At 41.3% G+C, this 27575-nt stretch overlaps 1 protein-coding gene across 4 annotated transcripts in view; it reads right to left on the bottom strand.

Moving 5' to 3' along the window:
• The window catches only part of LOC133562874 (1-phosphatidylinositol 4,5-bisphosphate phosphodiesterase zeta-1-like), a 67293-nt gene extending 44734 nt beyond the window's left edge, over positions 1–22559 (bottom strand). The window contains exons 1-4 of one of the 4 annotated variants that reach the window (XM_061916681.1): positions 22370–22559; positions 14412–14613; positions 3496–3640; positions 2042–2194 (exon numbers count right to left, since the gene is read on the bottom strand). In XM_061916681.1, coding sequence (XP_061772665.1) covers positions 2042–2194; positions 3496–3640; positions 14412–14613; positions 22370–22559 — 690 coding nt within the window. The other 3 variants (XM_061916682.1, XM_061916683.1, XM_061916684.1) reach the window with 3 other exon arrangements.
• Between the last annotated feature and the right edge of the window lie 5016 nt (positions 22560–27575).

The raw sequence follows: 27575 nt of genomic DNA, 5'->3' as shown, positions 1-27575 counted from the left end.
GATTGTACTTGTATAGCGCTTTTCTACCTTCAAGGTACTCAAAGCGCTTTGACACTACTTCCATCCATCCATCCATTTTCTACCGCTTATTCCCTTTCGGGGTCACGGGGGGCGCTGGCGCCTATCTCAGCTACAATCGGGCGGAAGGCGGGGTACACCCTGGACAAGTCGCCACCTCATCGCAGGGCCAACACAGATAGACAACATTCACACTCACATTCACACACTAGGGCCAATTTAGTGTTGCCAATCAACCTATCCCCAGGTGCATGTCTTTGGAAGTGGGAGGAAGCCGGAGTACCCGGAGGGAACCCACGCATTCACGGGGAGAACATGCAAACTCCACACAGAACTTCCACATTTACCCATTCACACACACATTCACACACTGATGGAGGGAGCTGCCATGCAAGGCGCCAACCAGCACCCATCAGGAGCAAGGGTGAAGTGTCTTGCTCAGGACACAACGGACGTGACGAGGTTGGTTCGAGGTGGGATTTGAACCAGTGACCCTCGGGTTGCGCACGGCCACTCTCCCACTGCGCCACGCCGTTTTTCAACCCATATTCAGTTGAATATGCTACAAAAACAACATATTTGATGTTCAAACTCATAAACTTGTTTTTTTTTTCCAAATAATAATTAATTTAGAATTTCACGGCTGCAACACATGTCAAAGTAGTTGGGAAAGGGCATGTTCACCACTGTGTTACATCACCTTTTCTTTTAACAACACTCAATAAACGTTTGGGAACTGAGGAAACTAATTGTTGAAGCTTTGAAAGTGGAATTCTTAACCATTCTTGTTTTATGTAGAGCTTCAGTCCTTCAACAGTCCGGGGTCTCCGCTGTCGTATTTTACGCTTCATAATGCGCCACACATTTTCCATGGGAGACAGGTCTGGACTGCAGGCGGGCCAGGAAAGCACTCTTTTTTTAAGAAGCCACGCTGTTGTAACACGTGCTTATTTTAGCATTGTCTTGCTGAAATAAGCAGGGCCGTCCATAAAAAAGATGGCGCTTAGATGACAGCATATGTTGTTCCAAAACCTGTATGTACCTTTCAGCATTAATGATGCCTTCACAGATGTGTAAGTTACCCATGCCTTGGGCACTAATGCACCCCCATACCATCACAGATGCTGGCTTTTCAACTTTGCATCCATAACAGTCTGGATGGTTCGCTTCCCCTTTGGTCCGGATGGCACGATGTCGAATACATCTCTGCGCTGCTGATCCGCCTCCGCTTGGGATGTTTTCCTGCTGGCTCCGCTGTGAACGGGACTCTCGCTGCTGTGTTGGATCCGCTTTGGACTGGACTCTCGCGACTGTGTTGGATCCATTGTGGATTGAACTTTGACAGTATCATGTTAGACCCGCTCGACATCCATTGCTTTCTTCCTCTCCAAGGTTCTCATAGTCATCATTGTCACCTCTGGGTGTGAGTTTTCCTTGCCCTTATGTGGGCCTACCGAAGATGTCGTAGTGGTTTGTGTTGTGGTTTGTGCAGCCCTTTGAGACACTAGTGATTTAGGGCTATATAAGTAAACATTGATTGATTGATTGATTTCCAAAAACAATTTGAAATGTGGGCTCGTCAGACCACAGAACACATTTCCACTTTGCATCAGTCCATCTTAGATCATCTCGGGCCCAGAGAAGCCAGCGGCGTTTCTGGATGTTGTTGATAAATGGTGCCTTCACAGATGTGTGAAGAAATATGTTGTCATTGTAGCATATTCAACTGAATATGGGTGGAAAATGATTTGCAAATCATTGTATTCCGTTTATATTTACATCCAACACAATTTCCCAACTCATATGGAAACAGGGTTTGCACTTTCAGTCTGATGCTGGAGCATTGAAGTCGGAACATTGTTTGAACATGAATCAATTTGAGATTAAACAGCTTTGCAAATGAAGGACAGCATCGCCAGAACAATTGATCTTCCCCAAACTGTTTCCCATAAATATGGACGCATAGAATTCTCTGAATTCCCCCAAGAAAGTAACATCTTCCATGTTACTTAAGTCTTCTTACCTTTGGGCTTGGGAGGTCTCCAGTGGTGGGGTGATCCAGGCGGACATTGAGCAGTTTGTCCCCCAGTATGCCAGTGAGGTAGAGGGCCATGACCTCCTGCTGTTCTTTAGAACAATGGTTCTCCAGTGACAGGATCACCGGGTAAACAGACACCTGCCAGAAAACCGTAAATAGAGCCATTAAGCCCAACTTGTTTGTGTAGATTCTCAGGCCCCTCCTACATTTAAGGTTATCCAGGGTAAATCCCACCTAACCTTATCCTAGTCCACACACACACAATGGGCAGTGTCGCGCCAAATTTCTTCTCCCTACAAAGACCCCCCCCCATTTACTTCCGGGGTCATGATTAATACAGACGTTTTGTTAACGCTATATTATAAAAATATAACGCTATATTATAAAAATATAACGCTATATTATAAAAATACAGACGTTTTGTTAACGCTATATTATAAAAATATAACGCTATATTATAAAAATACAGACGTTTCGTTAACGCTATATTATAAAACAATTTAAAAAACAATTTACAAACACAAGCTATGGGATGACATAAGAGGAAACGTGACCCCGCAAGTAAATGCGTCATCCCATAGCTTGTGTTTGTAAATTGTTTTTAAATTTATTTTATAATATAGCGTTAACAAAATGTCTGTATTTCTATAATATAGCGTTATATTTTTATAATATAGCGTTATATTTTTATAATATAGCGCTAACAAAACGTCTGTATTAATCATGAACCCGGAAGTAAACGGGGGGAGGAAGAAATTTGGCGTGACATCAGCATCTGTGAAATTTAATTTGCAGGAAAGGAGTGAGTTTAGGGTTGAATTGTCCACCCTCGTTCTAGTCTCTGTCACTATCTTTTTTGGACATTACTACTTGCCGTAGTTTTGAAGCAATGCATGATGGGAATCCGGGTGTTGTGTGTCAGTGTATTAGCATGCCGGCTGGAATAAAGTGAGGTGAATTATATTTATATAGCGCTTTTCTCAAGTGACTCAAAGCGCTTTTTACATAGTGACACCCCATATCTAAGTTACATTTAAACCAGTGTGGGTGGCACTGGGAGCAGGTGGGTAAAGTGTCTTGCCCAAGGACACAACAGCAGTAACTAGGACGGCACAAGCGGGAATCGAACCTGCAACCCTCAAGTTGCTGACACGGCCACTCTACCAACCGAGCTATGCCGCGCCAGCTTCGTGCCTGCCTACTTTATGGGTTATAGATGAACCTACAGTATGTTTAAATGGAGGAAAAGTGGACGTGACGACAGGCTGTCTTTCATTCAGGTCCGGCTGGAAATCTGGAGAAATTTGGGAGATTGGTTGTCCTGGGAGATTTTTGGGAGAGGCACTGAAATTCGGGATTCTCCCCCAAAATTTGGGAGGGTTGGCAAGTATGACAGGGGGTTTTAAAGAAAAGAAAAATCCCCCTATTGAGCGTTGTACCTCGAAGGCGTGCTGGTCCACGGTGGTGATGACGTCCTTGAAGAGTATCTTGGTGGTCAAAGTGTACCCGTGGTAGACCACCGGCTCCATACCTGGTCCATCCCAGCAGTCTATTTCCAGACATCGACAGCCTTTCCTCAGAGCGCTGCGCCACACACATCAAACACACTGAATATGCATCGCCATTGCTAAGCTGGAATATACTTAGAGTAGTCAGTGTACAGCTGATAAACACACTGTCATTTCTATAGTCATGACCTTTAAAGATTATCTGTGTTGCTTACTCACCTTTAGCATATATTTTTTCGCAAGTGAAAGCTGAGACATCAATTTTAGTCTTTTCCTTGCAGTAGTACACGTGTACTTTGTTGTGATGAATAACACCTGTTTGGCACATTTTGCTTTTTTTTTTTGTCTTCTTGTTTGAATTATAACTACTGAGTAAAAAACACAATTTATTGCAACTTTCACTTGTTTCTGCAATTTTAGTGCAAAAAAATACTTTTAAAGTACTTACAAGCAGACACAGTGTGTAGACAGACAAGGAAGAACGGACACATTTTGGCCTAAAACTAAAGATAAATGTGAAGTTATAAAACTGAAACGACCAAAGGAAGCTGTGCTTTAAAGGCCTTCTGAAAGCCACTACTAGCGACCACGCAGTCTGATAGTTTATATATCAATGATGAAATATTAACATTGCAACACATGCCAATACGGCCTTTTTAGTTTACTAAATTGCAATTTTAAATTTCCCACGAGGTATCCGGTTGAAAACGTCGCGGAATGATGACGCTTATAATGACGCGTGCTTGTGACGTTATTGGTTGGAGCGGACATGTCAGCCAAGCACCACTCACGGCTAAAAGTCGTCTCTTTTCATCGCATAATTCCACAGTATTCTGGACATCTGTGTTGCTGAATCTTTTGCAATTTGTTCAATTAATAATGGAGACGTCAAAGAAGAATGCTGTTGGTGGAAAGCGGTGGATTGCAGCTGCCTTTAGCAACACAAACACAGCCAGTGTTTCTTTGTTTGTTGAGAAGCTTCAAGACAGAGCGGTCAAGCGAACATGTTTCTCTATGTCAACCAGCAAGTTTTTGGATGGGAAAATTGTGATATTAAGTCGGCTCTTACTGGAGACTTGAGTGGATTATGCGACCTCCTCCTGCAGCTGTCAAAAAGGCAGCTGTGATCTTGGCTCCTCCATTGGCTTCTCTCAGAGACACTGGTGTTCACCGCAGCCCTCCGACTTTCAGGTATGACTTTATAATCTTACTAAGACACTATTAACAGAATAAGCAGATAAGGAATTTTCCATAATTATCCGAGTAAATGTGTCTAATGACATCTGAATCGCTCACACTGCCGTCGCCTGGAGCAGTCGCCTTTTTTTTTTTTTTTTGTAGTGCTTCACTCTAACTGTCCTTATCCACGAATCTTTCATCCTCTCTCAAATTAATGGGGAAATCGTTGCTTTTTCAGTCCGAATCGCTTTCGCTGCTGGTGGCCATGATTGTAAACAATGTGAGGAGCTCCACAACCCGTGACGTCACCCGCACATCGTCTGCTACTTCCGGTACAGGCAAGGCTTTTTTATTAGCGACCAAAAGTTGCGAACTTTATCGCCGATGTTCTCTACTAAATCCTTTCAGCAAAAATATGGCAATATGGCGAAATGATCAAGTATGACACATAGAATGGACCTGCTATCCCCGTTTAAATAAGAACATCTCATTTCATAAGGCCTTTAAAAACAACTTACACAACAATTATTAGGAATCCAAAAGGGTCCTACTCATTAAAGTGTTAAAAAATAAATTATACATTTTAATAACTGTTTACTTTTAACACAATAACCTCCAGATTAACTTCAGATTATACATGTTATTAGACACATTTACTAGGATAATTCCGGAAAATCCCTTATTTGCTTATTGTGTTACTAGTGTTGTAGTGAGATTATACTGTCGTACCTGAAAGTCGGAGGGGTGTGGCCACGGGTGTGGTGACCGCCAGTGTCTCTGAGGTGAGCCACGTTTCTCGACGAGGCGAAGCGAAGGCAGCCGGTCGGTCCGGACTGAGCTTTTTTTCCCCCTCCTCCACGGTGGAATTATCCATGTTTGGGGGCGGCCGGTCGGAGGAGGCAAAACAGTCCGCAGCGGCCTAATTGACAGGTGCAAGAGGAATGACGCAAGCTCCGCTCATGTCTACGGTAAGAGCCGACTTATTACCACAATTTTCTCACCGAAACCTGCCGGTTGACATGTGGTCGGGAGCCATGTTCGCTTGACCGCCCTGTTCCATAGTAAAGCTTCACCTTCGGGAATGTCAACAAGGAAACACCGGCTGTGTTTGTGTTGCTAAAGGCAGCTGCAATACACCGCTTCCCACCTACATCTTTCTTCTTTGACGTCTCCATTATTAATTGAGCACAATGCAAAAGATTCAGCAACGCAGATGTCCAGAATACCGTGGAATTATGCGATTAAAGCAGACGACTTATAGCAGTGATCGGTGCTGGAAGAAAGTTGTCTGCTAGAAACCGTGACGCCACGCGCAAACGTCATCATACTGCGACATTTTCAACAGGATACTTCGCGGGAAATGTATAATTGCAATTTAGTAAACTAAAAAGGCCGTATTGGCATGTGTTGCAATGTTAATATTTCATCATTGATATATAAACTATCAGACTGCGTGGTCGCTAGTAGTGGCTTTCAGTAGGCCTTTAATAATGTTGACAACATAATAGAATGATAAATGACACAATTACTGCATACGTCAGCAGACTAACTAGGAACCTTTGTTTGTTTACTTACTACTAAAAGACAAGTTGTCTTGGCCCTGCGATGAGGTGGCGACTTGTCCAGGGTGTACCCCGCCTTCCGCCCGATTGTAGCTGAGATAGGCGCCAGCGCCTTCAGCGACCCCAAAAGGGAATAAGCGGTAGAAAATGGATGGATAAAAGACAAGTTGTCTAGTACGTTCACTATTTTATTTAAGGACAAACATACAATAAGAAACATATTTTTAATGTACCCTACCATTTTTTGTTAAAATAAACCAAGTTTTTTAAGGTCCCCTTTATTTAGAAAAGTATTGAATGGTATCATAAAAGGGAGAATGGATGCATTTTGGCTTAAAAACTAAAGAAAAAGGTGAAGTTATAACACTGAAACACACTCAGGAAGAGGTGCTTTAAGACACGGCTAGCTAGCTAGCGGCTAACATCAATCGGCAGTTTGCAGTGTTTCAGCTACTTCTAAATCACTAATCCTCGCCTCCATGGCGACAAATAAAGTAAGTTTCTTACAAGTATCATCCCTGCAGGTCGAGGAATAGCTAAACATGTTTCACTACACACCGTAGGAGGATACAATAGCTCACCTGTGTCACAATGGAAACAAACGCCATGGGTGGATCTACACCTGACATCCACTGTAAGGATACCAAGTACAGGACCCTATCTAGTCGATACTACTATGATTATATAGAGATTTTTTAGCATCACAAAACAATTTTTCCTTTTTTAAAAATTCATATTATGTTTGTAAACTCAGGAAATACGTCGCTGAACACACCAGGACTTAAATTATGACCATTGTATGATCATACCTGGTATCGGATCGATACCTAAATTTGTGGTATCGTCCAAAACTAATGTAAAGTATGAAACAACAGAAAAATAAGTGATTATTTCATTTTAACAGAAGTGTAGATAGAACATGTTGAAAGAGAAAATAAGGAGATATTAACAGTAAATGAACAAGAAGATTAATAATCAGAGGTGGGTTGTAACGCGCTACATTTACTTGAGTAACTTTTGGGATAAATTGTACTTCTAAGAGTAGTTTTTATCCAACATACTTTTACTTTTACTTGAGTATATTTATAGAGAAGAAACGCTACTTTTACTCCGCTCCATTTATCTACATTCAGCTCGCTACTCGCTACTTTTTTTATCGATCTATTAATGTTTGTTTTGGTTAATGACAGAGCTTCAAAGTAGGATCTACGCATGTCTGCGTTTCACCAATCACATGCAGTCACTGGTGACGTTGGACCAATCAAACAGAGCCAGGCGGTCACATGACCGTGATACGTAAAACCCGACCTAAAAAAGTTGAATAACTTATTGGGGTGTTACCATTTAGTGGTCAATTGTACGGAATATGTACTGTACTGTGCAATCTACTAATAAAAGTTTCAATCAATCAATCAAAAGTGTCAAGGAAAAAAGACACTTTTTATTTCAACCGTACTTCCCGTCAAAAGCCTAAAGACTGATCGCACAGTTCCTGTCTTCACAATAAAAGCACCGCTCCATCGCGCCTGCGCTAACAAAATAAGAGTCTCCGAAAGCCAGCGCAAACAAGCTAGCAAGCTACGGAGTTTGCCGCCAATGTATTTCTTGTAAAGTGTATAAAAACGAATATGGAAGCTGGACAAATAAGATGCCAAAAAACAACGACTTTCATGATGTATTAAGACGGAAAAGAGGAACTTTTTTTCTCCTCCATTTGAAAACGTGGACGTCTGATTCCAATCAATGCAAGTCATCAGAATCAGGTAATACACCAACTTATATTCTTGTCTTCATGAAAGATAGGAATCTATGTGTTAAACATGCATGTATTAAAACGGGAAAATAAATATAAATTATATACTGTATATTTATATATATATACATATATATATAAATATATATATATATACATATATAAATATATATGTATATATATATATGATATGTGTGTGTACAAATGGTTTGTGTGTTTATGTATGATGTGTGTGTGTATGTATGATATGTGTGTATGTATATGTATATATGAGGTAGTAAATAAGTAATTGATAAACGTTGAAAAACGTTTTGGGGTGTTACCATTTAGTGGTCAATGGTACTGAATATGTACTGTACTGTGCAATCTACTAATAAAAGTTTCAATCAATCAAATCAATGAATGCCTACTGAGGCTATGGTGCTGTTAGGTTATTGTGGCTCAATGTGCCTTATTTTTTTATTTTATTTTAATGTACTATTATTTAATATATATTATTGTTTTAGTTGCTTAAGAGATATTCCTGGCTCTGAATTTGCTCATTGCTATTTTTATGATTTTGTGCATTATTTGTTGCCGTAATCAGGTTACTCATCAGTTACTCAGTACTTGAGTAGTTTTTTCACAACATACTTTTTACTTTTACTCAAGTAAATATTTGGGTGACTACTCCTTACTTTTACTTGAGTAATAAATCTTTAAAGTAACTTGTCCATCATAATGTTGACAACATAATTAGAAAGATGAATGCATATGTCAGCAGACTAATTAGGAGACTTTGTTTGTTTACTTACTATTAAAAGACAAGTTGTCTAGTATGTTCACTATTTTATTTAAGGACAAACTTGCAATAAACATATGTTTAATGTATCGCAAGATTTTTTTGTTAAATTAAAGCCAATAATGACATTTTTTGTTGTGCCCTTTATTTAAAAAAAATACCGAAATGTATCGTAAAGTATTGAAATATATTTTGGTACTGGTACCGGTACCAAAATATTAGTATCGGGACAACACTACAAAAAAAATACCTAAAAAAATCTGCACTTCCAATAAATTTCCCATTGTTCTTTACAGCATATTACTGTAAATTGAAAAAAACTTCTACTGCTTTTTATATTAAAAAATTCTGTTGACTGAGCTGCCGATATTTGACTGTAAAATCTACGGTTGTTGTTTTCAAAGGTGTATTACTGTAAATGGAAAGATGGTAAATTGTGTTTTTACGGGAGAAAAACTGGCAACTAAGTTGTCAAAAAAAAAAAGTGTACTGTTTTGCCATTAACAATATCCATCCATCCATTTCCTACCGCTTTTCCATTTTGGGGTGACAGGGGGGTCTAGAGCTTATCTCAGCTGCATTCGGGCGGAAGGCCTATTAATAACATCGTGTTGTAAAAAACAATGTCAATTTAACACAAGGGCAGCACGGTGGAGTAGGGGTTAGCGCGTCTGCCTCACAACACAAAGGTCCTGAGTAGTCCTGGGTTCAATCCCGGGCTCGGGATCTTTCTGTGTGGAGTTTGCATGTTCTCCCCGTGACTGTGTGGGTTCCCTCTGGGTATTCTGGCTTCCTCCCAATCCCAAAGACATGCACCTGGGGATAGGCCCCTCCCACCTCCAAAGACATGCACCTGGGGATAGGCCCCTCCCACCTCCAAAGACATGCACCTGGGGATAGGTTGATTGGCAACACTAAATTTTCCCTAGTGTGTGAATGTTGTCTGTCTATCTGTGTTGGCCCTGTGATGAGGTGGTGACTGGTCCAGGGTGTATCTTGACTTCCGCCCGAATGCAGCTGGAATAAGCTCCAGCGACCCCCCGCCATCCCAAAAGGGACAAGCGGTAGAAAATGGATGGATGGATGGAATTTAACACAACAATTCTGGCAACTAAGCTGCCAGCTTTTTCTGTAAAAACACCCCCAAAAAACAGTGGTACTGTTTTTCCATATACCGTAAAATGTTGTAAAAAAACAAACAAAATGGCATGCCTTTGTCATCATGTTCTGTTTAGTTATGTTGTTTTGTTTTTGACTCCATTAGTTCCTGTTTTTGCACACCCTGGTTTGTTTTAGTTTGAGCATTTAAGTCTCATCTTAAAACTCATCTGTATACTCTAGCCTTTAAATAGACCTCCTTTTTAGACCAGTTGATCTGCCGCTTCTTTTCTTTCTCCTATGTCCCCCCCTCCCTTGTGGAGGGGGTCCGGTCCGATGACCATGGATGAAGTACTGACTGTCCAGAGTCGAGACCCAGGATGGACCGCTCGTCGGGACCCAGGATGGACCGCTCGCCTGTATCGGTTGGGGACATCTCTACGCTGCTGATCCGCTTGAGATGGTTTCCTGTGGACGGGACTCTCACTGCTGTCTTGGAGCCACTATGGTTTGAACTTTCACAGTATCATGTTAGACCCGCTCGACATCCATTGCTTTCGGTCCCCTAGAGGGGGGGGGGGTTGCCCACATCTGAGGTCCTCTCCAAGGTTTCTCATAGTCAGCATTGTCACTGGCGTCCCACTGAATGTGAATTCTCCCTGCCCACTGGGTGTGAGTTTTCCTTGCCCTTTTGTGGGTTCTTCCGAGGATGTTGTAGTCGTAATGATTTGTGCAGTCCTTTGAGACATTTGTGATTTGGGGCTATATAAATAAACATTGATTGATAAACATTGATTGAGTTTCCATGCCAACCAATTAGTTTTCACCTGTCATGTCATGCACCTGGTTCATTTGGACTTATGCAGCTGTTAATCACCACAGCACTATTTAAGCCTGTAGTTGCCAGGCGGTAAGCCCTTGCTCCATGCTGATGATCCATGCTCTTTTCTCGTTCCCTGTAAGTTTTGTTATTCACGCCACAGTTTGCAAGTTTTGTTTTATGTCCATAGTTTATGTTGGAGTAATAGTTTTGTTTCACAGCCAAGTTTTTGTTCCTCCTTTGTGAGTGCCTTTCATTTGTTCCTTTTTTTGAGTTAAGATTAAAATATGTCGTTACCTTCACGAAGTGTCCGGTCCAGTCGCTTTGCACCACGGGAAAACAAACCGCACCATAGTGCACGTCATGACACAACCCCCCCCCCCCCCCCCTCACTATTTTACAGTACTATTTTGTAAATGTGAAGTTTTTACTGTAAAATGGACAGTCTACTTCAGGGGTGTCCAAACTTTTTCCATTGAGGGCCGCAGACTGAAAAATCAAAGCAAGCTGGGGCCATTTTTATATTTTTTATGATAAAAACCAATATATGTACAAAAAATATACATTTGGGCCTCCACTCAGGCTTGATCCGGGGACCCTTAAAGGTTTTGGTAAAAAAAAATATAAAAAAATTGTCATTATTCAGTATTATTATTTTTATTAATATTCAAGGTTTGAATCTCTAGATCAACATTAGGTCTATCTGTCAATATAACGTTATCAAAAGATTTAAGTTGTATGCTGTTTTTGTTGAACAAAACCATGTTTTTTTGTGGAAAAAAAACACAAAATATGTAATATTTTCACCCAATAAAATTTTCAAGTGGTATATTTGAGATTATATAATAATTAGAGCCTTAAAAATTTCAATAACTCATAACAACATTGATTTTAATTCATTATTATTATTTTTATTTTAGCAATGACACTTAAAGGCCTACTGAAAGCCACTACTAGCGACCACGCAGTCTGATAGTTTATATATCAATGATGAAATATTAACATTGCAACACATGCCAATACGGCCTTTTTAGTTTACTAAATTGCAATTTTTAATTTCGCGCGGAGTTTCTTGTTGTTAAGATTGCGGAATGATGACACGTATGTTTGTGACGTTATTGGTTGAAGCGGACATGTTCTCCCAGCACCACTTATGGCTAAAAGTAGTCTGTTTTTATCGCATAATTACACAGTATTTAGGACATCTGTGTTGCTGAATCTTTTGCAATTTGTTCAATTAATAATAGAGACGTCAAAGAAGAAAGATGTAGGTGGAAAGCGGTGGATTGCAGCTGCCTTTAGCAACCAAAACACAGCCGGTGTTTCTTTGTTTGTTGAGAAGCTTTAAGACAGAGTGGTCAAGCGAACATGTTTCTCTATGTCAACAAGCAAGTTTTTGGATGGGAAAATTGTGATATTAAGGAGACTTGAGCGGATTATGCGACCTCCTCCTGCAGCTGTCAAAAAGGCAGCTGTGATCTTGGCTTCTCTCAGAGACACTGGCGGTCACCGCAGCCCTCCGACTTTAAGGTATGACTTTATAATCTCACTAAAACACTATTAACACAACAAGCAGGTAAGGGATTTTCGAGAATTATCCTAGTAAATGTGTCTAATAACATCTGAATCGCTCCCACTGCCGTCGCCTTTTCTTTTTTTTCTTAGTGCTTCACTCTAACTTTCCTCATCCACGAATCTTTCATCCTCGCTCCAATTAATGGGGAAATCGTCGCTTTCTCGGTCCGAATCGCTCTCGCTGCTGGTGGCCATGATTGTAAACAATGTTCAGATGTGAGGAGCTCCACAACCCGTGACGTCACGCGCACATCGTCTGCTACTTCCAGTACAGGCAAGGCTTTTTTATTAGCGACCAAAAGTTGCAAACTTTATCGTGGATGTTCTCTACTAAATCCTTTCAGCAAAAATATGGCAATATGGCGAAATGATGAAGTATGACACATAGAATGGACCTGCTATCCCCGTTTAAATAAGAACATCTCATTTCATAAGGCCTTTAAAAACAACTTACACAACAATTATTAGGAATCCAAAAGGGTCCTACTCATTAAAGTGTTAAAAAATAAATTATACATTTTAATAACTGTTTACTTTTAACACAATAACCTCCAGATTAACTTCAGATTATACATTTTATTGATGTTTATGTTTTTTTGTTTGTTTGTTTGCCCTTTTTAAAACAAATTAAAAAAAACAGCTTACTTGTTTATATTTAGGGACGGAGTGGAAGAGTGGACGTGCGCAACCCGAGGGTCACTGGTTCAATCCCCACCTAGTACCAACCTCGTCACGTCCGTTGTGTCCTGAGCAAGACACTTCACGCTTGCTCCTGATGGGTGCTGGTTAGCGCCTTGCATGGCAGCTCCCACCATCAGTGTGTGAATGTGTGTGTGAATGTGGAAGTAGTGTCAAAGCGCTTTGAGTACCTTGAAGGTAGAAAAGCGTAGTGAATTATATTTATATAGCGCTTTTCTCTAGTGACTCAAAGCGCTTTACATAGTGAAAGCCAATATCTAAGTTACATTTAAACCAGTGGGCTTCACGGTGGCAGAGGGGTTAGTGCGTCTGCCTCACAATACGAAGTTCCTGCAGTCCTGGGTTCAAATCCAGGCTCGGGATCTTTCTGTGTGGAGTTTGCATGTTCTCCCCGTGACTGCGTGGGTTCCCTCCGGGTACTCCGGCTTCCTCCCACTTCCAAAGACATGCACTTGGGGATAGGTTGATTGGCAACACTAAATTGGCCCTACTGTGTGAATGTGAGTGTGAATGTTGTCTGTCTATCTGTGTTGGCCCTGCGATGAGGTGGCGACTTGTCCAGGGTGTACCCCGCCTTCCGCCCGATTGTAGCTGAGATAGGCGCCAGCGCCCCCCGCGACCCCGAAAAGGAATAAGCGGTAGAAAATGGATGGATGGATTTAAACCAGTGTGGGTGGCACTGGGAGTAGGTGGGTAAAGTGTCTTGCCCAAGGACACAACGGCAGTGACTAGGATGGCGGAAGCGGGAATCGAACCTTCAACCCTCAAGTTGCTGGCACGGCTGCTCTACCAACCGAGCTATGCCGCCCCAAGTACAACCCATTTATCACTTATATGGCAAACACAAAATATGCAACATTTTCATCAAAGAATACTTAACGTGACGCAATTGGTGCCTTGAATAGGTCAATAACTCCTAATGAAACTGATTTTGATTCATTATTATTTTTGAAAGAAAGAAACAGCCTGCATGGCAGCTTTGTGTTACTAGAGTAAACATTGCAACATTTTCTTGTTACATTTCACCTGTTGGCTCTTTTCTAACACTTTTTATGTTTTTTTTAATAGTATTTTTACAATGTGCCGTGGGGCCGTTAAAAAATGACTTGTGGGCCGCAAATGGCCCCCGGGCCGCACTTTGGACACCCTAGGTCTACTTAAAACAATTTATATAATTAATAATGAGATCCAGAAATGCAAATTCATACATCATTCGCTCAGATGGCAGCCATGTGGCCCTCAATGAAAACCCCTTTGACATCCCTAAAGAGAGCAAAGAAATATACTAAAACCTGCTTGTTACGTTAGCAGTGTTTTTTCGACATGATGTGTTTGGTTGGCAGTGTTGGAAAACAAGGAGCTATTAGAAATCATCTTTACCAGACGTAAGCATCCAGGTGGCTTTTGCCCACGAGCTGGTCTCCGGTTAGGTAGGTGTTGTGCGAGGTGGAGATGAAGTAACTGCTGAGCGGCTGGTTCATGTCTTGGTAGACCTTGGTGTGGGCCTGGTCGAACACGCAGCAGTCTTTGGACTCCATGTAGCGCAGGAACCCTTCAAAGGTCATGCACTGACTTTCTGACGCTAGAAGAGCACAGGGTCACAATCAGGTTAGTGAGGACCGGTCTTGGCGTTACAGTAACGCCGTTATTTTCGGCGGTAACTAGTGGTCTAACGCATTATTTTTTATATTCAGTAACTCAGTTACCGTTACTACATAATGCGTTATTGAGTTATTTTTTATGTACATCCATCCATCCATCCATCCATCATCATCTTCCGCTTATCCGAGGTCGGGTCGCGGGGGTAGCAGCCTAAGCAGGGAAGCCCAGACTTCCCTCTCACCAGCCACTTCGTCTAGCTCTTCCCGGGGGATCCCGAGGCGTTCCCAGGCCAGCCGGGAGACATTGTCTTCCCAACGTGTCCTGGGTCTTCCCCTTTTATATACATATATACATGCATATATACCTATACTGTATATACCTTTATATACATACATATATACTTATACTGTATATACTTTATATACATATATACATACATATATACCTATACTGTATACACCTTTATATACATACATATATACCTATACTGTATATACCTTTATATACATATATACATACATATATACCTATACTGTATATACCTTTATATACATATATACATACATATATACCTATACTGGCTCACCTGCACTGGCTTCCTGTGCACTTAAGATGTGACTTTAAGGTTTTACTACTTACGTATAAAATACTACACGGTCTAGCTCCATCCTATCTTGCCGATTGTATTGTACCATATGTCCCGGCAAGAAATCTGCATTCAAAAGACTCCAGCTTATTAGTGATTACTAGAGCCCAAAAAAAGTCTGCGGGCTATAGAGCGTTTTCCGTTCGGGCTCCAGTACTCTGGAATGCCCTCCCGGTAACAGTTCGAGATGCTACCTCAGTAGAAGCATTTAAGTCTCACCTTAAAACTCATCTGTATACTCTGGCCTTTAAATAAACCTCCTTTTTAGACCAGTTGATCTGCCGCTTCTTTTCTTTCTCCTATGTCCCCCCCTCCCTTGTGGAGGGGGTCCGGTCCGATGACCATGGATGAAGTACTGGCTGTCCAGAGTCGAGACCCAGGATGGACCGCTCGTCGGGACCCAGGATGAACCGCTCGCCTGTGTATCGGTTGGGGACATCTCTACGCTGCTGATCCGCCTCCGCTTGGGATGGTTTCCTGTGGACGGGACTCTCGCTGCTGTCTTAGATCCGCTTTGAACTGAACTCTCGTGGCTGTGTTGGAGCCACTATGGATTGAACTTTCACAGTATCATGTTAGACCCGCTCGACATCCATTGCTTTCGGTCCCCTAGAGGGGGGGGGGGGGGTTGCCCACATCTGAGGTCCTCTCCAAGGTTTCTCATAGTCAGCATTGTCACTGGCGTCCCACTGGATGTGAATTCTCCCTGCCCACTGGGTGTGAGTTTTCCTTGCCCTTTTGTGGGTTCTTCCGAGGATGTTGTAGTCGTAATGATTTGTGCAGTCCTTTGAGACATTTGTGATTTGGGGCTATATAAATAAACATTGATTGATGAAACATTTTCCACGTACCACAGTGGACAGTGAGTACATAAACATGTACACTCTGCTCATCATTCATCACTGAAGGTACACACACTCTGTCAATTCTCTTATATACTATTTCATTCTAGACTTCTAGAGCATGGGTGGCAAACTCCGGCCCGCGGGCCAAATTTGGCCCGCCGTGTAATTTCACTTGGCCCTTGAGGCAATATCAGGTTAACATTAGAGCTGCCCCACTGCTGAAACACCGCATTCACCGCTAACAATCTTACTTGCCAACCCTCCCGATTTTCCCGGCAGACTCCCAAAGTTCAGTACCCCTCCCGGGACAACAATATTTGGGGTGGGCTTTAAAGGCACTGCCTTTGGCGTTCTCTAAAACCTGTCTCCACGTCCGCTTTTCCTCCATACAAACAGCGTGCCGGCCCAGTCACATAATATATGCGGCTTATACACACACACAAGTGAATGCAAGCCATACTTGGTCAACCGCCATACAGGTCACACTGAGGGTGGCCGTATAAACAACTTTAACACTGTTACAAATATGCGCCACACTGTGAACCCACACCAAACAAGAACGACACATTTCGGGAGAACATCCGCACCGTGACACAACATAAACACAACAGAACAAATACCCGTGACACTACAATATACACCCCCCGCTATCACCAAACCCCGTCCACGTCAACCCCACCACCGAAAAAGAGGCATTCAATTTTTATTAAAATTTTATTTGATATGCCATTGATATTTTTTTACTATTATTATTATTTGAAACTCGATTTTGCATGTCACTACAAAGTTATATAAGCCTTGCTTGTTCAATATTCAATACAAAACTTGTTTGGGTCCCTATTAAAAGGTTAATTTGTTCAACCTTGGCCCGCGGAATTTTGTTCGGTTTTAAATTTTGGCCCACTCTGTATTTGAGTTTGACACCCCTGTTCTAGAGTGTTTGATTATCACATCACTCTAAATAGAGATGCTAGCGGGCCAGGCCAATCTTTCCTATTCTCTAAACTAAAAGTGGGGAAATGCGTAGAGTGTTCTGGGCTTCAGTACAGTGTTGATCTCCTGAAGACATGATTTTATTTCACAATTCCTTAAGAGAGAAAAATGCCTGGTTAGACGTGTGTATAGCAGTATGTGTGCTTTATATCGTGACATGACATACAATCATGTCATGTGTGTCTTCCGGGGCGGTATAGCTCGGTTGGTAGAGTGGCCGTGCCAGCAACTTGAGGGTTGCAGGTTCGATTCCCGCTTGTGCCATCCTAGTTACTGCCGTTGTGTCCTTGGGCAAGGCACTTTACCCACCTGCTCCCTGTGCCACCCACACTGGTTTAAATGTAACTTAGATATTGGGTGTCACTATGTAAAGCGCATTGAGTCACTTGAGAAAAGCGCTATATAAAATATTATTCACTTCACAATTCACTTCCTTGGGTGAATCCAGGGTTACAGCAATGTTGTTATTATGCAGTTTGTTCCTTATGTACATTTGTTCTACAGGGGTGACCAAACCTTTTTCCACAGAGGGCCACACACAGAAGAATTTAAGCGGGCGGGGGGCATTTTGATATTTTTTATTTTTTAAACCATAACAAAATATGTGGATTTTTTTTTGTTTTTGTTTACCTTTGGGGCTCCCAGGTACCATAAAAGGTTCAGTTATTAAAATGTTAAAAGCAAGTTTGTCAGGCTTGGACTTGGTCTTCAATCAATCAATCAATGTTTACTTATATAGCCCTAAATCACTAGTGTCTCAAAGGGCTGCACAAACCACTACGACATCCTCGGTAGGCCCAAATAAGGGCAAGGAAAACTCACACCCAGTGGGACGTCGGTGACAATGATGACTATGAGAACCTTGGAGAGGAGGAAAGCAATGGATGTCGAGTGGGTCTAACATGATACTGTGAAAGTTCAATCCATAATGGATCCAACACAGTTGCGAGAGTCCAGTCCAAAGTGGATCCAACACAGCAGCGAGAGTCCCGTTCACAGCGGAGCCAGCAGGAAACCATGCCAAGCGGAGGCGGACCAGCAGCGCAGAGATGTCCCCAGCTGATACACAGGCAAGCAGTACATGGCCACCGGATCGGACCGGACCCCCTCCACAAGGGAGAGTGGGACATAGGAGAAAAAGAAAAGAAACGGCAGATCAACTGGTCTAAAAATGGAGTCTATTTAAAGGCTAGGGTATACAAATGAGTTTTAAGGTGAGACTTAAATGCTTCTACTGAGGTGGCATCTCGAACTTTTACCGGAAGGGCATTCCAGAGTACTGGAGCCCGAAATGAAAACGCTCTATAGCCCGCAGACTTTTTTTGGGCTTTGGGAATCACTAATAAGCCGGAGTCCTTTGAAGGCAGATTTCTTGCCGGGACATATGGTACAATACAATCGGCAAGATAGGATGGAGCTAGACCGTGTAGTATTTTATACGTAAGTAGTAAAACCTTAAAGTCACATCTTAAGTGCACAGGAAGCCAGTGCAGGTGAGCCAGTATAGGTATATATGTATGTATATATGTATATACAGTATAGGTATATATGTATGTATATATGTATATAAAGGTATGTACAGTATAGGTATATATGTATGTATATAAAAGGTATATACAGTATAGGTATATATGTATATAAAGGTATATACAGTATAGGCGTAATGTGCCGCATTTTGTACCAACCGTAATCTTTTAATGCTAGACATGGGGAGACCCGAAAATAATACGTTACAGTAGTCGAGGCGAGACGTAACAAACGCATGGATAATGATCTCGGCGTCTTTAGTGGACAGAATGGAGCGAATTTTAGCGATATTACGGGGATGAAAGAAGGCCGTTTTAGTAACGCTTTTAATGTGTGCCTCAAAAGAGAGAGTTGGGTGGAAGATAATACCCAGATTCTTTACCGTGTCGCCTTGTTTAATTGTTTGGTTGTCAAATGTTAGAGTTGTATTATTAAATAGAGGTCGGTGTCTAGCAGGACCGATAATCAGCATTTCCGTTTTTTTGGCGTTGAGTTGCAAAAAGTTAGCGGACATCCATTGTTTAATTTCATTAAGACACGCCTCCAGCTGACTACAGTCCGGCGTGTTGGTCAGCTTTAGGGGCATGTAGAGTTGGGTGTCATCAGCATAGCAGTGAAAGCTAACACCGTATTTGCGTATGATGTCACCTAGCTTGGGTTGTTTTCCCGAGGTGCAAAGCGAATGCAGTGGAAACGGCGAGAAGGAAGGTACATCTTCATTTGAACACTAAAACTAAAAACAGGAACCAACAAAAAGCGCGCACAATGGCGGTACAAAAAAAACTGGGCTATGAAACAAAAGACTAGCACAAAGGCTATAAACTACAAACATGAAACAAAAACACTTGCCGAAGTGGCATGAATAACAAAAACTTACGTGGACAAAATGGACAGCATTGCAAGGCATGAGGCAGATAATCAAGGGCGTGAATGAGGTGATGTTGCCAGACTGACTAACTGGTAACTGTGGCTTAAATAATGAACATAAGTGAAAACAGGTGAGACAAGACAGGTGAACTGATTGGTTGTCATGGTAACAAAACAGGGAGTGGAAAAAGAAAGGAACTTAGAGTCCAAAGCACCTGGTATTCCCAGGCAGTCTCCCATCCAAGTACTAACCAGGACAGACACTGCTTAGCTTTGAGAACCGATAAGATTGGGGATGCTCAGGGTAATACGGCCCTACAGATGATCAGACATGACAGAAAACTAAATCAGTTGGCATGGTAAGACAAACAAGGAAATGCAAAACAAAACTAAATGTCCAACCGCACTAGTTCAAAAAGTTGCATTAAGTGAAAGAAGTGATTTATTTATTATTAGTTAGTTTAGGGCTTGCCCTCCTGGGGGTTCTTCAGACCACCAAGCATCAACATGAGAGCCTGTCTCAGGGTTACTATATTTTTTTATTTTTCAATAAGTCTCTCAGTTGCTTTCCAGCAATTGTCTTTGTCTCTTTCGTTCTCGCTCGTAATCTGGCTCCAGCTCTAAGCCTGTCTCTCCTCCTGGCTGCTGCTTATAACAAAGCGACAGGTGATTAAATAAAGCCCAGGTGGGCCGTCTACGCACCTGTAACTGATTTCGAGGCCGGTCCTGGCACACCCCCGCTTCGCTGCAGGCCCGCAGGCCACACCCCCTCCACAGTTAGCTTCAGAATAACAATGTTAATACAAAGAATAAGAGACCTATTATACTTTAGAAATGTTGGTCTTACTTAAAAATGCACGCGTTTAGTTGTGTTCAGTGTTGAAAAAAATATTATATGGCTCTTATTGAAATACTTTTTAAAATATTTGGATTCTTAGCTCTCTCAGCCAAAAAGGTTCCCGACCCCTGAATTAGAGCCTTAAAAAGATTATAATGTAGGACACCATTGATTGTAATTCAGTATTATTTTTGAGTAATCACAGTGTAAAGATAATTAAAATCCCATTAAATATATTTTGGATCCCATCTCATAAAGTGATACATTTTTATTTTATTTTTTTAACTTTCAACACTTAAGTTACGAGATCAACTTCTGACATAGCTGTTGATTTTACATTTGAACTATTATTTTGTTTGTTTTATGCTCTTTTGTCAAAGAAAATGTTGATGTTTTTATATGGCAACCACACAATATATGCACTATTTGTCACATAAAACATTTTTAAGTGAAATATTTGAAATATTCGGAGCCTTGAATAGGTCAATAATTCACTATAACGTTAAATTTATTTTTATTTTTATTTTTAAAAATAAATATAGACAAAAGAAAATAAACAGCCTGCATGGCAGCTTTGTGTCAACATTGCAACTTTTTCTAGTTCGATTTCACCTCATTCCACTTTTTTTTAATGTTTTTTAAAAATGTTTGCAATAGCATTTCTTTGTATTTTTTTTTGTTTAACTTTCAACACTTAAGTTACGAGATCAACTTCTGACATAGCTGTCGATTTTACGTTTGAACTATTATTTTGTTTGTTTTATGCTCTTTTGTCAAAGAAAATGTTGATGTTTTTATATGGCAACCACACAATATATGCACTATTTTCCACATAAAAAATTTTTAAGTGAAATATTTGAAATAATTGGAGCCTTGAATAGGTCAATAATTCACTATAACATTGAATTTTTTGGGGGGGGAAAAATAAATATAGACAAAAGAAAATAAACATTGGCAGCTTTGTGTCAACATTGCAACTTTTTCTAGTTCGATTTCACCTCATTCCACTTTTTTTTAAATGTTTTTTATAATGTTTGCAATAGCATTTCTAGAATGTGTGGCGGGCCAGTAAACAATTAGCTGAGGGCCTCAAATGGCCCCCCGGGCCGCACTTTGGACACCCCTGGCTAACAGGAACAATTCACAGTCGCATTGTGTGTGTTGTGCTGTAATTTGCCACAAACGTGCAGTTTCACCATATTATGAAGTTAAGTAGAGGGCCACAGAAAATTGGGATGCGAGTTTGATATCATAACATCTTTCTGCATGGATCTTCTATATTCGGGCGTGCGTCATTTTGTATCAGTGAAGTGTCAACACTTCAAGAAACATCAAAGTCAGCTGTGGAGAGGCGCAGCCGGCAAACGAGCGGCGGGGGCAAGATGGCGGCAAGGAGGCGGAGAATGCGGTGGAGCGGAGAGACGGCACGTTCCGGGAGCGACGCCGCAATCTGATTCAGGTGCGTGGATCGCGCACCGGCACAGGATTGACTTATCTCCTCTCACTGTATAAAAGGGCAGAAGGAGGAGAGATCAGGGCAGAAGGAGTTGGAGAGTCCGCAGAAGCAAAGAGAAGAGCAAGAGCGCCAAAGAGCACACGAGAGACGGAGACGCGGCCGGCTGAAAAGCGACCGAGGAGCTTGTCTTTCGGTCTGGTCGCTTTTCAGCTCCTTCTCCGCTGCTCTTTCCTCGGTTGCTCTTGCTCTTGTCTTTGCTTCTGCTCCTTGGTCGCTGCTGCGGACTCTCCAACTCATTCTGCCCCGATCTCTCCTCCTTCTCCCCTTTTATACAGTGAGAGGAGATAAGTCAATCTCCTCTCACTCCTGAGTCAGATTGCGGCGTTGCTCCCGGCACGCCTCGCCTCTCCTCTCCACCGCAATCTCCGCCTCCTTGCCGCCATCTTGGGCAGGGCTCCAGCGTGCCCCGCCCCGCTGCTCGTTGGCCGGCTGCACCTTTTCCACATCAGCATTCTTAAATCACAAGCAGCCTGCAGAAAAGTCCAACAGATTCTCTTTGCTCACCTGTCTCCTCAATTTCATATTTCTCGATCAAAGTGTCCGCCGTGCCCTCGTCGGCAGTCACCTCCAACTGCTCCTTGTGCAGGAACCTGAGCAGGGAGCCGGCTGGTAAGACCGCCTGGCCCGAGGCATAACTTTGAAAGAGGTTCTGGATTTCTCCTCTCCTGGTGGAGGGGGCCCTGCTTTTCCTCATCTTGATCTGCAAACCACCATATTTTTTAAATTTAAACATTAAGCATCCTTATCCTAATCTAAAGTTTAGTAGATCTTTGAGTGAAATCAAATCTTTTAGATGACATCATTCTTATTAATCGTTAATCCATTTCTCTACCAATGAACTGGACTGTCCATCCATCCATTTCCTACCGCTTGTCCCTTTTGGGTGCTAGAGTCTATCTCAGCTGCATTCGGGCGGAAGGCGGGGTACACACTGGACAAGTCGTTGCCTCATTACAGGGCTGAACTGGACTGGTCACCAGCCAATCACAGGACACGGAACACAAGCATCCACACTCAAATTCACACTTTTTGACGATTTAGACCAGGGGTCACCAACGTGGTGCCCGCGGGCACCAGGTCGCCCGTAAGGACCAGATGAGTCACCCGCTGGCCTGTTCTAAAAATAGCTCAAATAGCAGCACTTACCAGTGAGCTGCCTCTATTTTTTTATTTTATCTATTTACTAGCAAGCTGGTCTCGCTTTGCTTGACATTTTTAATTCTAAGAGAGACAAAACTCAAATAGAATTTGAAAATCCAAGAAAATATTTCAAATACTTGGTTTTGACTTGTTTAAATAATTCTTTTTTTTTTAAACTTTGCTTTTTATAAGTTTCAGAAAGACAATTTTAGAGAAAAAATACAACCTTAAAAAATGGTTTTAGGATTTTTAAACACATATACCTTTTTACCTTTTAAATTCCTTCCTCTTCTTTCCTGACAATTTAAATCAATGCTCAGGTAAATAAATACATTTTAATTTAATTCTTCATTTTAGCTTCTGTTTTTTCAACGAAGAAAATTTGTGAAATATTTCATGAAACTTATTATGATTAATATTCAAAAAAATTATTCTAGCAAATTTTGAAAATCGGTAGAATCCAATTTAAATCTTATTTCAAAGTCTTTTGAATTTATTTTAAAATTTTGGTTCTGGAAAATCTAGAAGAAATAATGATTTGTCTTTGTTAGAAATATAGCTTGGTCCAATTTGTTATATATTCTGACAAAGTGCAGATTGGATTTCAACCTATTTAAAACATGTCATCAAAAATATATATTTTATTGTGAGAAATCATTAGATGATCACAAAGATAAATATAATTATTAATAATAACATAGAGTTAAAAGTAAATTGAGAAAATTGGCTATTTCTGGCAGTTCATTTAAGTGTGTATCAAACTGGTAGCCGTTGGCATTAATCAGTACCCAAGAAGTAGCTATTGGGTTCAAAAAGGTAAGACCTTTTGTTCTTTTATTCCTTTTATTCCTGTTTCTATTTAATGTAGGCCACTGAGTAGATGCATCAAATAATCATGCATCAAATAATTGTGCAGTTAATTAACTTTAGTGAACTCTTTAGTAGCGTTATACGGTATACCGTAATTAATATAGTACCGCGATACTAATTAATCATATTCAGTACTATACCGCCTCTAAAAAGTACCGGTCCTGTAACTACTTGGTATCGGATCGATACCTACATTTGTGGTATCAACCAAAACTTATGTAAAGTATCAAACAACAGAAAAATAAGTGATTATTACATTTGAACAGAATTGTAAATAGAACATGTTGAAAGGGAAAGTAAGCAGATATTAACAGTAAATGAACAAGTAAGATTAATAATTCCATTTTCTGCCTTTTGTCCTTTAATGATGCATATGTCAGCAGACTAACTAGGAGCCTTTGTTTGTTTACTAACTACTAAAAGACAAGTTTCCTAGTATCTTCACTATTTTGTTTAAGGACAAACGGGACGGCGTGGCGCAGTGGGAGAGTGGCCGTGCGCAACCCGAGGGTCCCTGGTTCAATCCCCACCTAGTACCAACCTCGTTGTGTCCTGAGCAAGACACTTCACCCTTGCTCCTGATGGGTGCTGGTTGGCGCCTTGCATGGCAGCTCCCTCCATCAGTGTGTGAATGTGTGTGTGAATGTGGAAGTAGTGTCAAAGCGCTTTGAGTACCTTGAAGGTAGAAAAGCGCTATACAAGTACAACCCATTTATTTATTTAAACTTGCCATAAGCAACATATGTTTAATGTACCTTGAGATTTTTTTTGTTGAAATAAAGCCAATAATGCAATTTTTCGTGGTCCCGCTTCATTTAGAAAAGTATCAAAAAGTACCGAAAAGTATCAAAATACCTTTTGTTTACGGATACCGGTACCAAAATATCGGTATTGGGACAACACTACTTCTTAGTATCACGTTAACTTTGGGCGGCGTAGCTCGTTTGGTAGAGTGGCCGTGCCAGCAACTTGAGGGTTGCAGGTTCGATTCCCGCTTGTGCCATCCTAGTCACTGCCGTTGTGTCCTTGGGCAAGACACTTTACCCACCTGCTCCCAGTGCCACCCACACTGGTTTAAATGGAACTTAGATATTGGGTTTCACTATGTAAAGCGCTTTGAGTCACTTGAGAAAAGCGCTATATAAATATAATTCACTTCACTTCACACCCCAATTATCAAAAATTACAAACAAAAAACATTTTTGATTGCATCAAAATGTTGTCAATCAACCAATATCCATCCGTAATAATAATAATGATGCATTAGATATATATTGCGCTTTTCTATTATTAGATACTCAAAGCGCTCACAGAGAAGTGGGAAGCCATCATTCATTCACACCCGGTGGTGGTAAGCTACATCTGTAGCCACAGCTGCCCTGGGGATCCATCCATTTTCTACTGCTTGTCCCTTTTGGGGTGGCGGTGGGTGCTGTGTAAACACTTTAAAACATTAAAATTCATACATCAAAGGTTGGAATTGGGGGTTAAATCACCATAAATGATTCCCGGGCGTGGCCACCGCTGCTGCTCACTGCTCCCCTCACCTCCCAGGGGGTGATCAAGGGTGATGGGTCAAATGCAGAGAATAATTTTGCTTTTACTAATGTGTGTGTGACAATCATTGCTACTTTAACTTTACCTTAATCTTCATACCCAGAACAGAGTAGGACCACAAAAAGTGTAAATGGGTCAGTAATAGTCGAAGTTTCCAGCTAGCAAACCCGAGAGTTTGGCATCTGTCGATGATTTGTATCCAATTATTTCTCAGTTTTATTCCCACAAAGTTTCCTACTTGGTTATATTTACACTTGCAGTATATCATTATAAAAATGGGGTTACACACAATGGATGTTTTTAGTCCCGAATTACTATAATATCTTCTTATTCCTGTTTCTATTTATTGTACAACATAAATGTCCTTTATTAGGTTGTAAAAAAACAACAACCTTAAATTAAAGCGGAACGTCAGCATTTCAATCACCTCTTCTATTCAAAATCCACTGTGGTGACGTGAAGGCAGAATTAGAACTAAACATCCCCACTTTGGGAAGTAGTTTTTGAATTAAATATGGAGGCCAACTTCTAATGTGACACATCAGACTTTAGAGTCCATGGTGCTTTTTATTTTTTATCATTGAGTATCTGATCTGAGTGTGTGCGTGTGCGTGTGTGTGTTCTGGCAATGCTGACTTAATGGGGACATTGCTCTGTTTACACAGTCACCTTTAGGGGACTTCTGACGGTATGGGGACAAAAAAACAGGACCCCTAAAGCAGGGGTGTCCAACTCAAATACAGAGTGGGCCAAAATTCTAAAGCAGGGGTGTCCATTACGTCGATCGCGAGCTACCAGTCGACCGCGGGGGGTGTGTCAGTCGATCTCGAGCCAGGCTTTTAAAAAAAATAGACCTAAAAATGAGTGATCATCAATCTTCACCAAGACGTCACTTAAATGACATTCACGGTACCGGAGGGTCTTGTGAGATGACGCTGGCTGCTGCAAGATCATTATTATGAAAATATGACAGAGAGGAAGGCCAGAAACACTTTTTATTTCAACAGACTCTCGCGCCGTACCTTCCGTCAAAATTCTAAAGGCCGACTGCACATTTCCTATCTTCACAATAAAAGCCCTGCTTCATGCTGCCTCCGCTAACTAAATACAGAGTCTCGGAAAACTGGCGTGCACAACCGATCCCTCAGAAAGCTGGCGTGCACATCACTTGTGCACGCCAGCTTTCCGAGACTCTTATTTTGTTAGCGCAGGCAGCATGAAGCAGGGCTTTTATTGTGAAGATAGGAAATGTGCAGTCGGCCTTTAGAGTTTTGACGGAAGGGACGGCGCGAAAGTCTGTTGAAATAAAAAGTATTTCTCGCCTTCCTCTCTGTCATTTTTTCATAATAATGAACTGGCAGCAGCCAGCGTCATCTCACAAGACCCTCGGGTGCCGTGAATGTCAATCAAGCAAGCTACGGAATTTGCCGCCAATGTTTTTCTTGTAAAGTGTATGGAAGCTGGATGAATTAGATGCCAAAAACCAACCACTTTCATGTGGTATTGTACAGAAAGGACAACTTTTTTTCTCCTCCATTTGAAAATGTGGGCGTTATCATCATTACTGTCTGATTCCAATCAATGCAAGTCATCAGAATCAGGTAATACACCAACTTATATTCTTGTCTTCGTGAAAGAAAGACATCTATATGTGTTACACATGCTTGTATTATCATTAAACACATTTAACTTGTTTACAAAAATGTCTCTTTCATAAATAAATAAATATAAATGATATATATAAATGAGGTAGATCCCCCTCGAGTTGGTCAATTGAAAAGTAGCTCGCCTGCAGAAAAAGTGTGGGCACCCCTGTTCTAAACTGAACAAAGCCGAGGGCCAAAGTTGAACAACTTAAACTTTTAATAGGGACCCAAACAAGTTTTGCATTGAATATTGAACAAGCAAGGCTTATATAACTTTATAGTGACATGCAAAATCCAGTTTTGTTGGTAGCGGGGGTGTATATTGTAGCGTCCCGGAAGAGTTAATGCTGCAAGTTTTGTTGTGTTTATGTTGTGTTACGGTGCGGATGTTCCCCCGAAATGTGTTTGTCATTCTTGTTTGGTGTGGGTTCACAGTGTGGTGTAACAGTGTTAAAGTTGTTTATACGGCCACCCTCAGTGTGACCTGTATGGCTGTT

The sequence above is a fragment of the Nerophis ophidion genome, linkage group LG12, assembly GCF_033978795.1.
Source record: "Nerophis ophidion isolate RoL-2023_Sa linkage group LG12, RoL_Noph_v1.0, whole genome shotgun sequence".
Taxonomy (NCBI): domain Eukaryota; kingdom Metazoa; phylum Chordata; class Actinopteri; order Syngnathiformes; family Syngnathidae; genus Nerophis; species Nerophis ophidion.
Note: the sequence above shows the minus strand (reverse complement) of the source record. Positions and strands in the feature narration are given on the sequence as shown.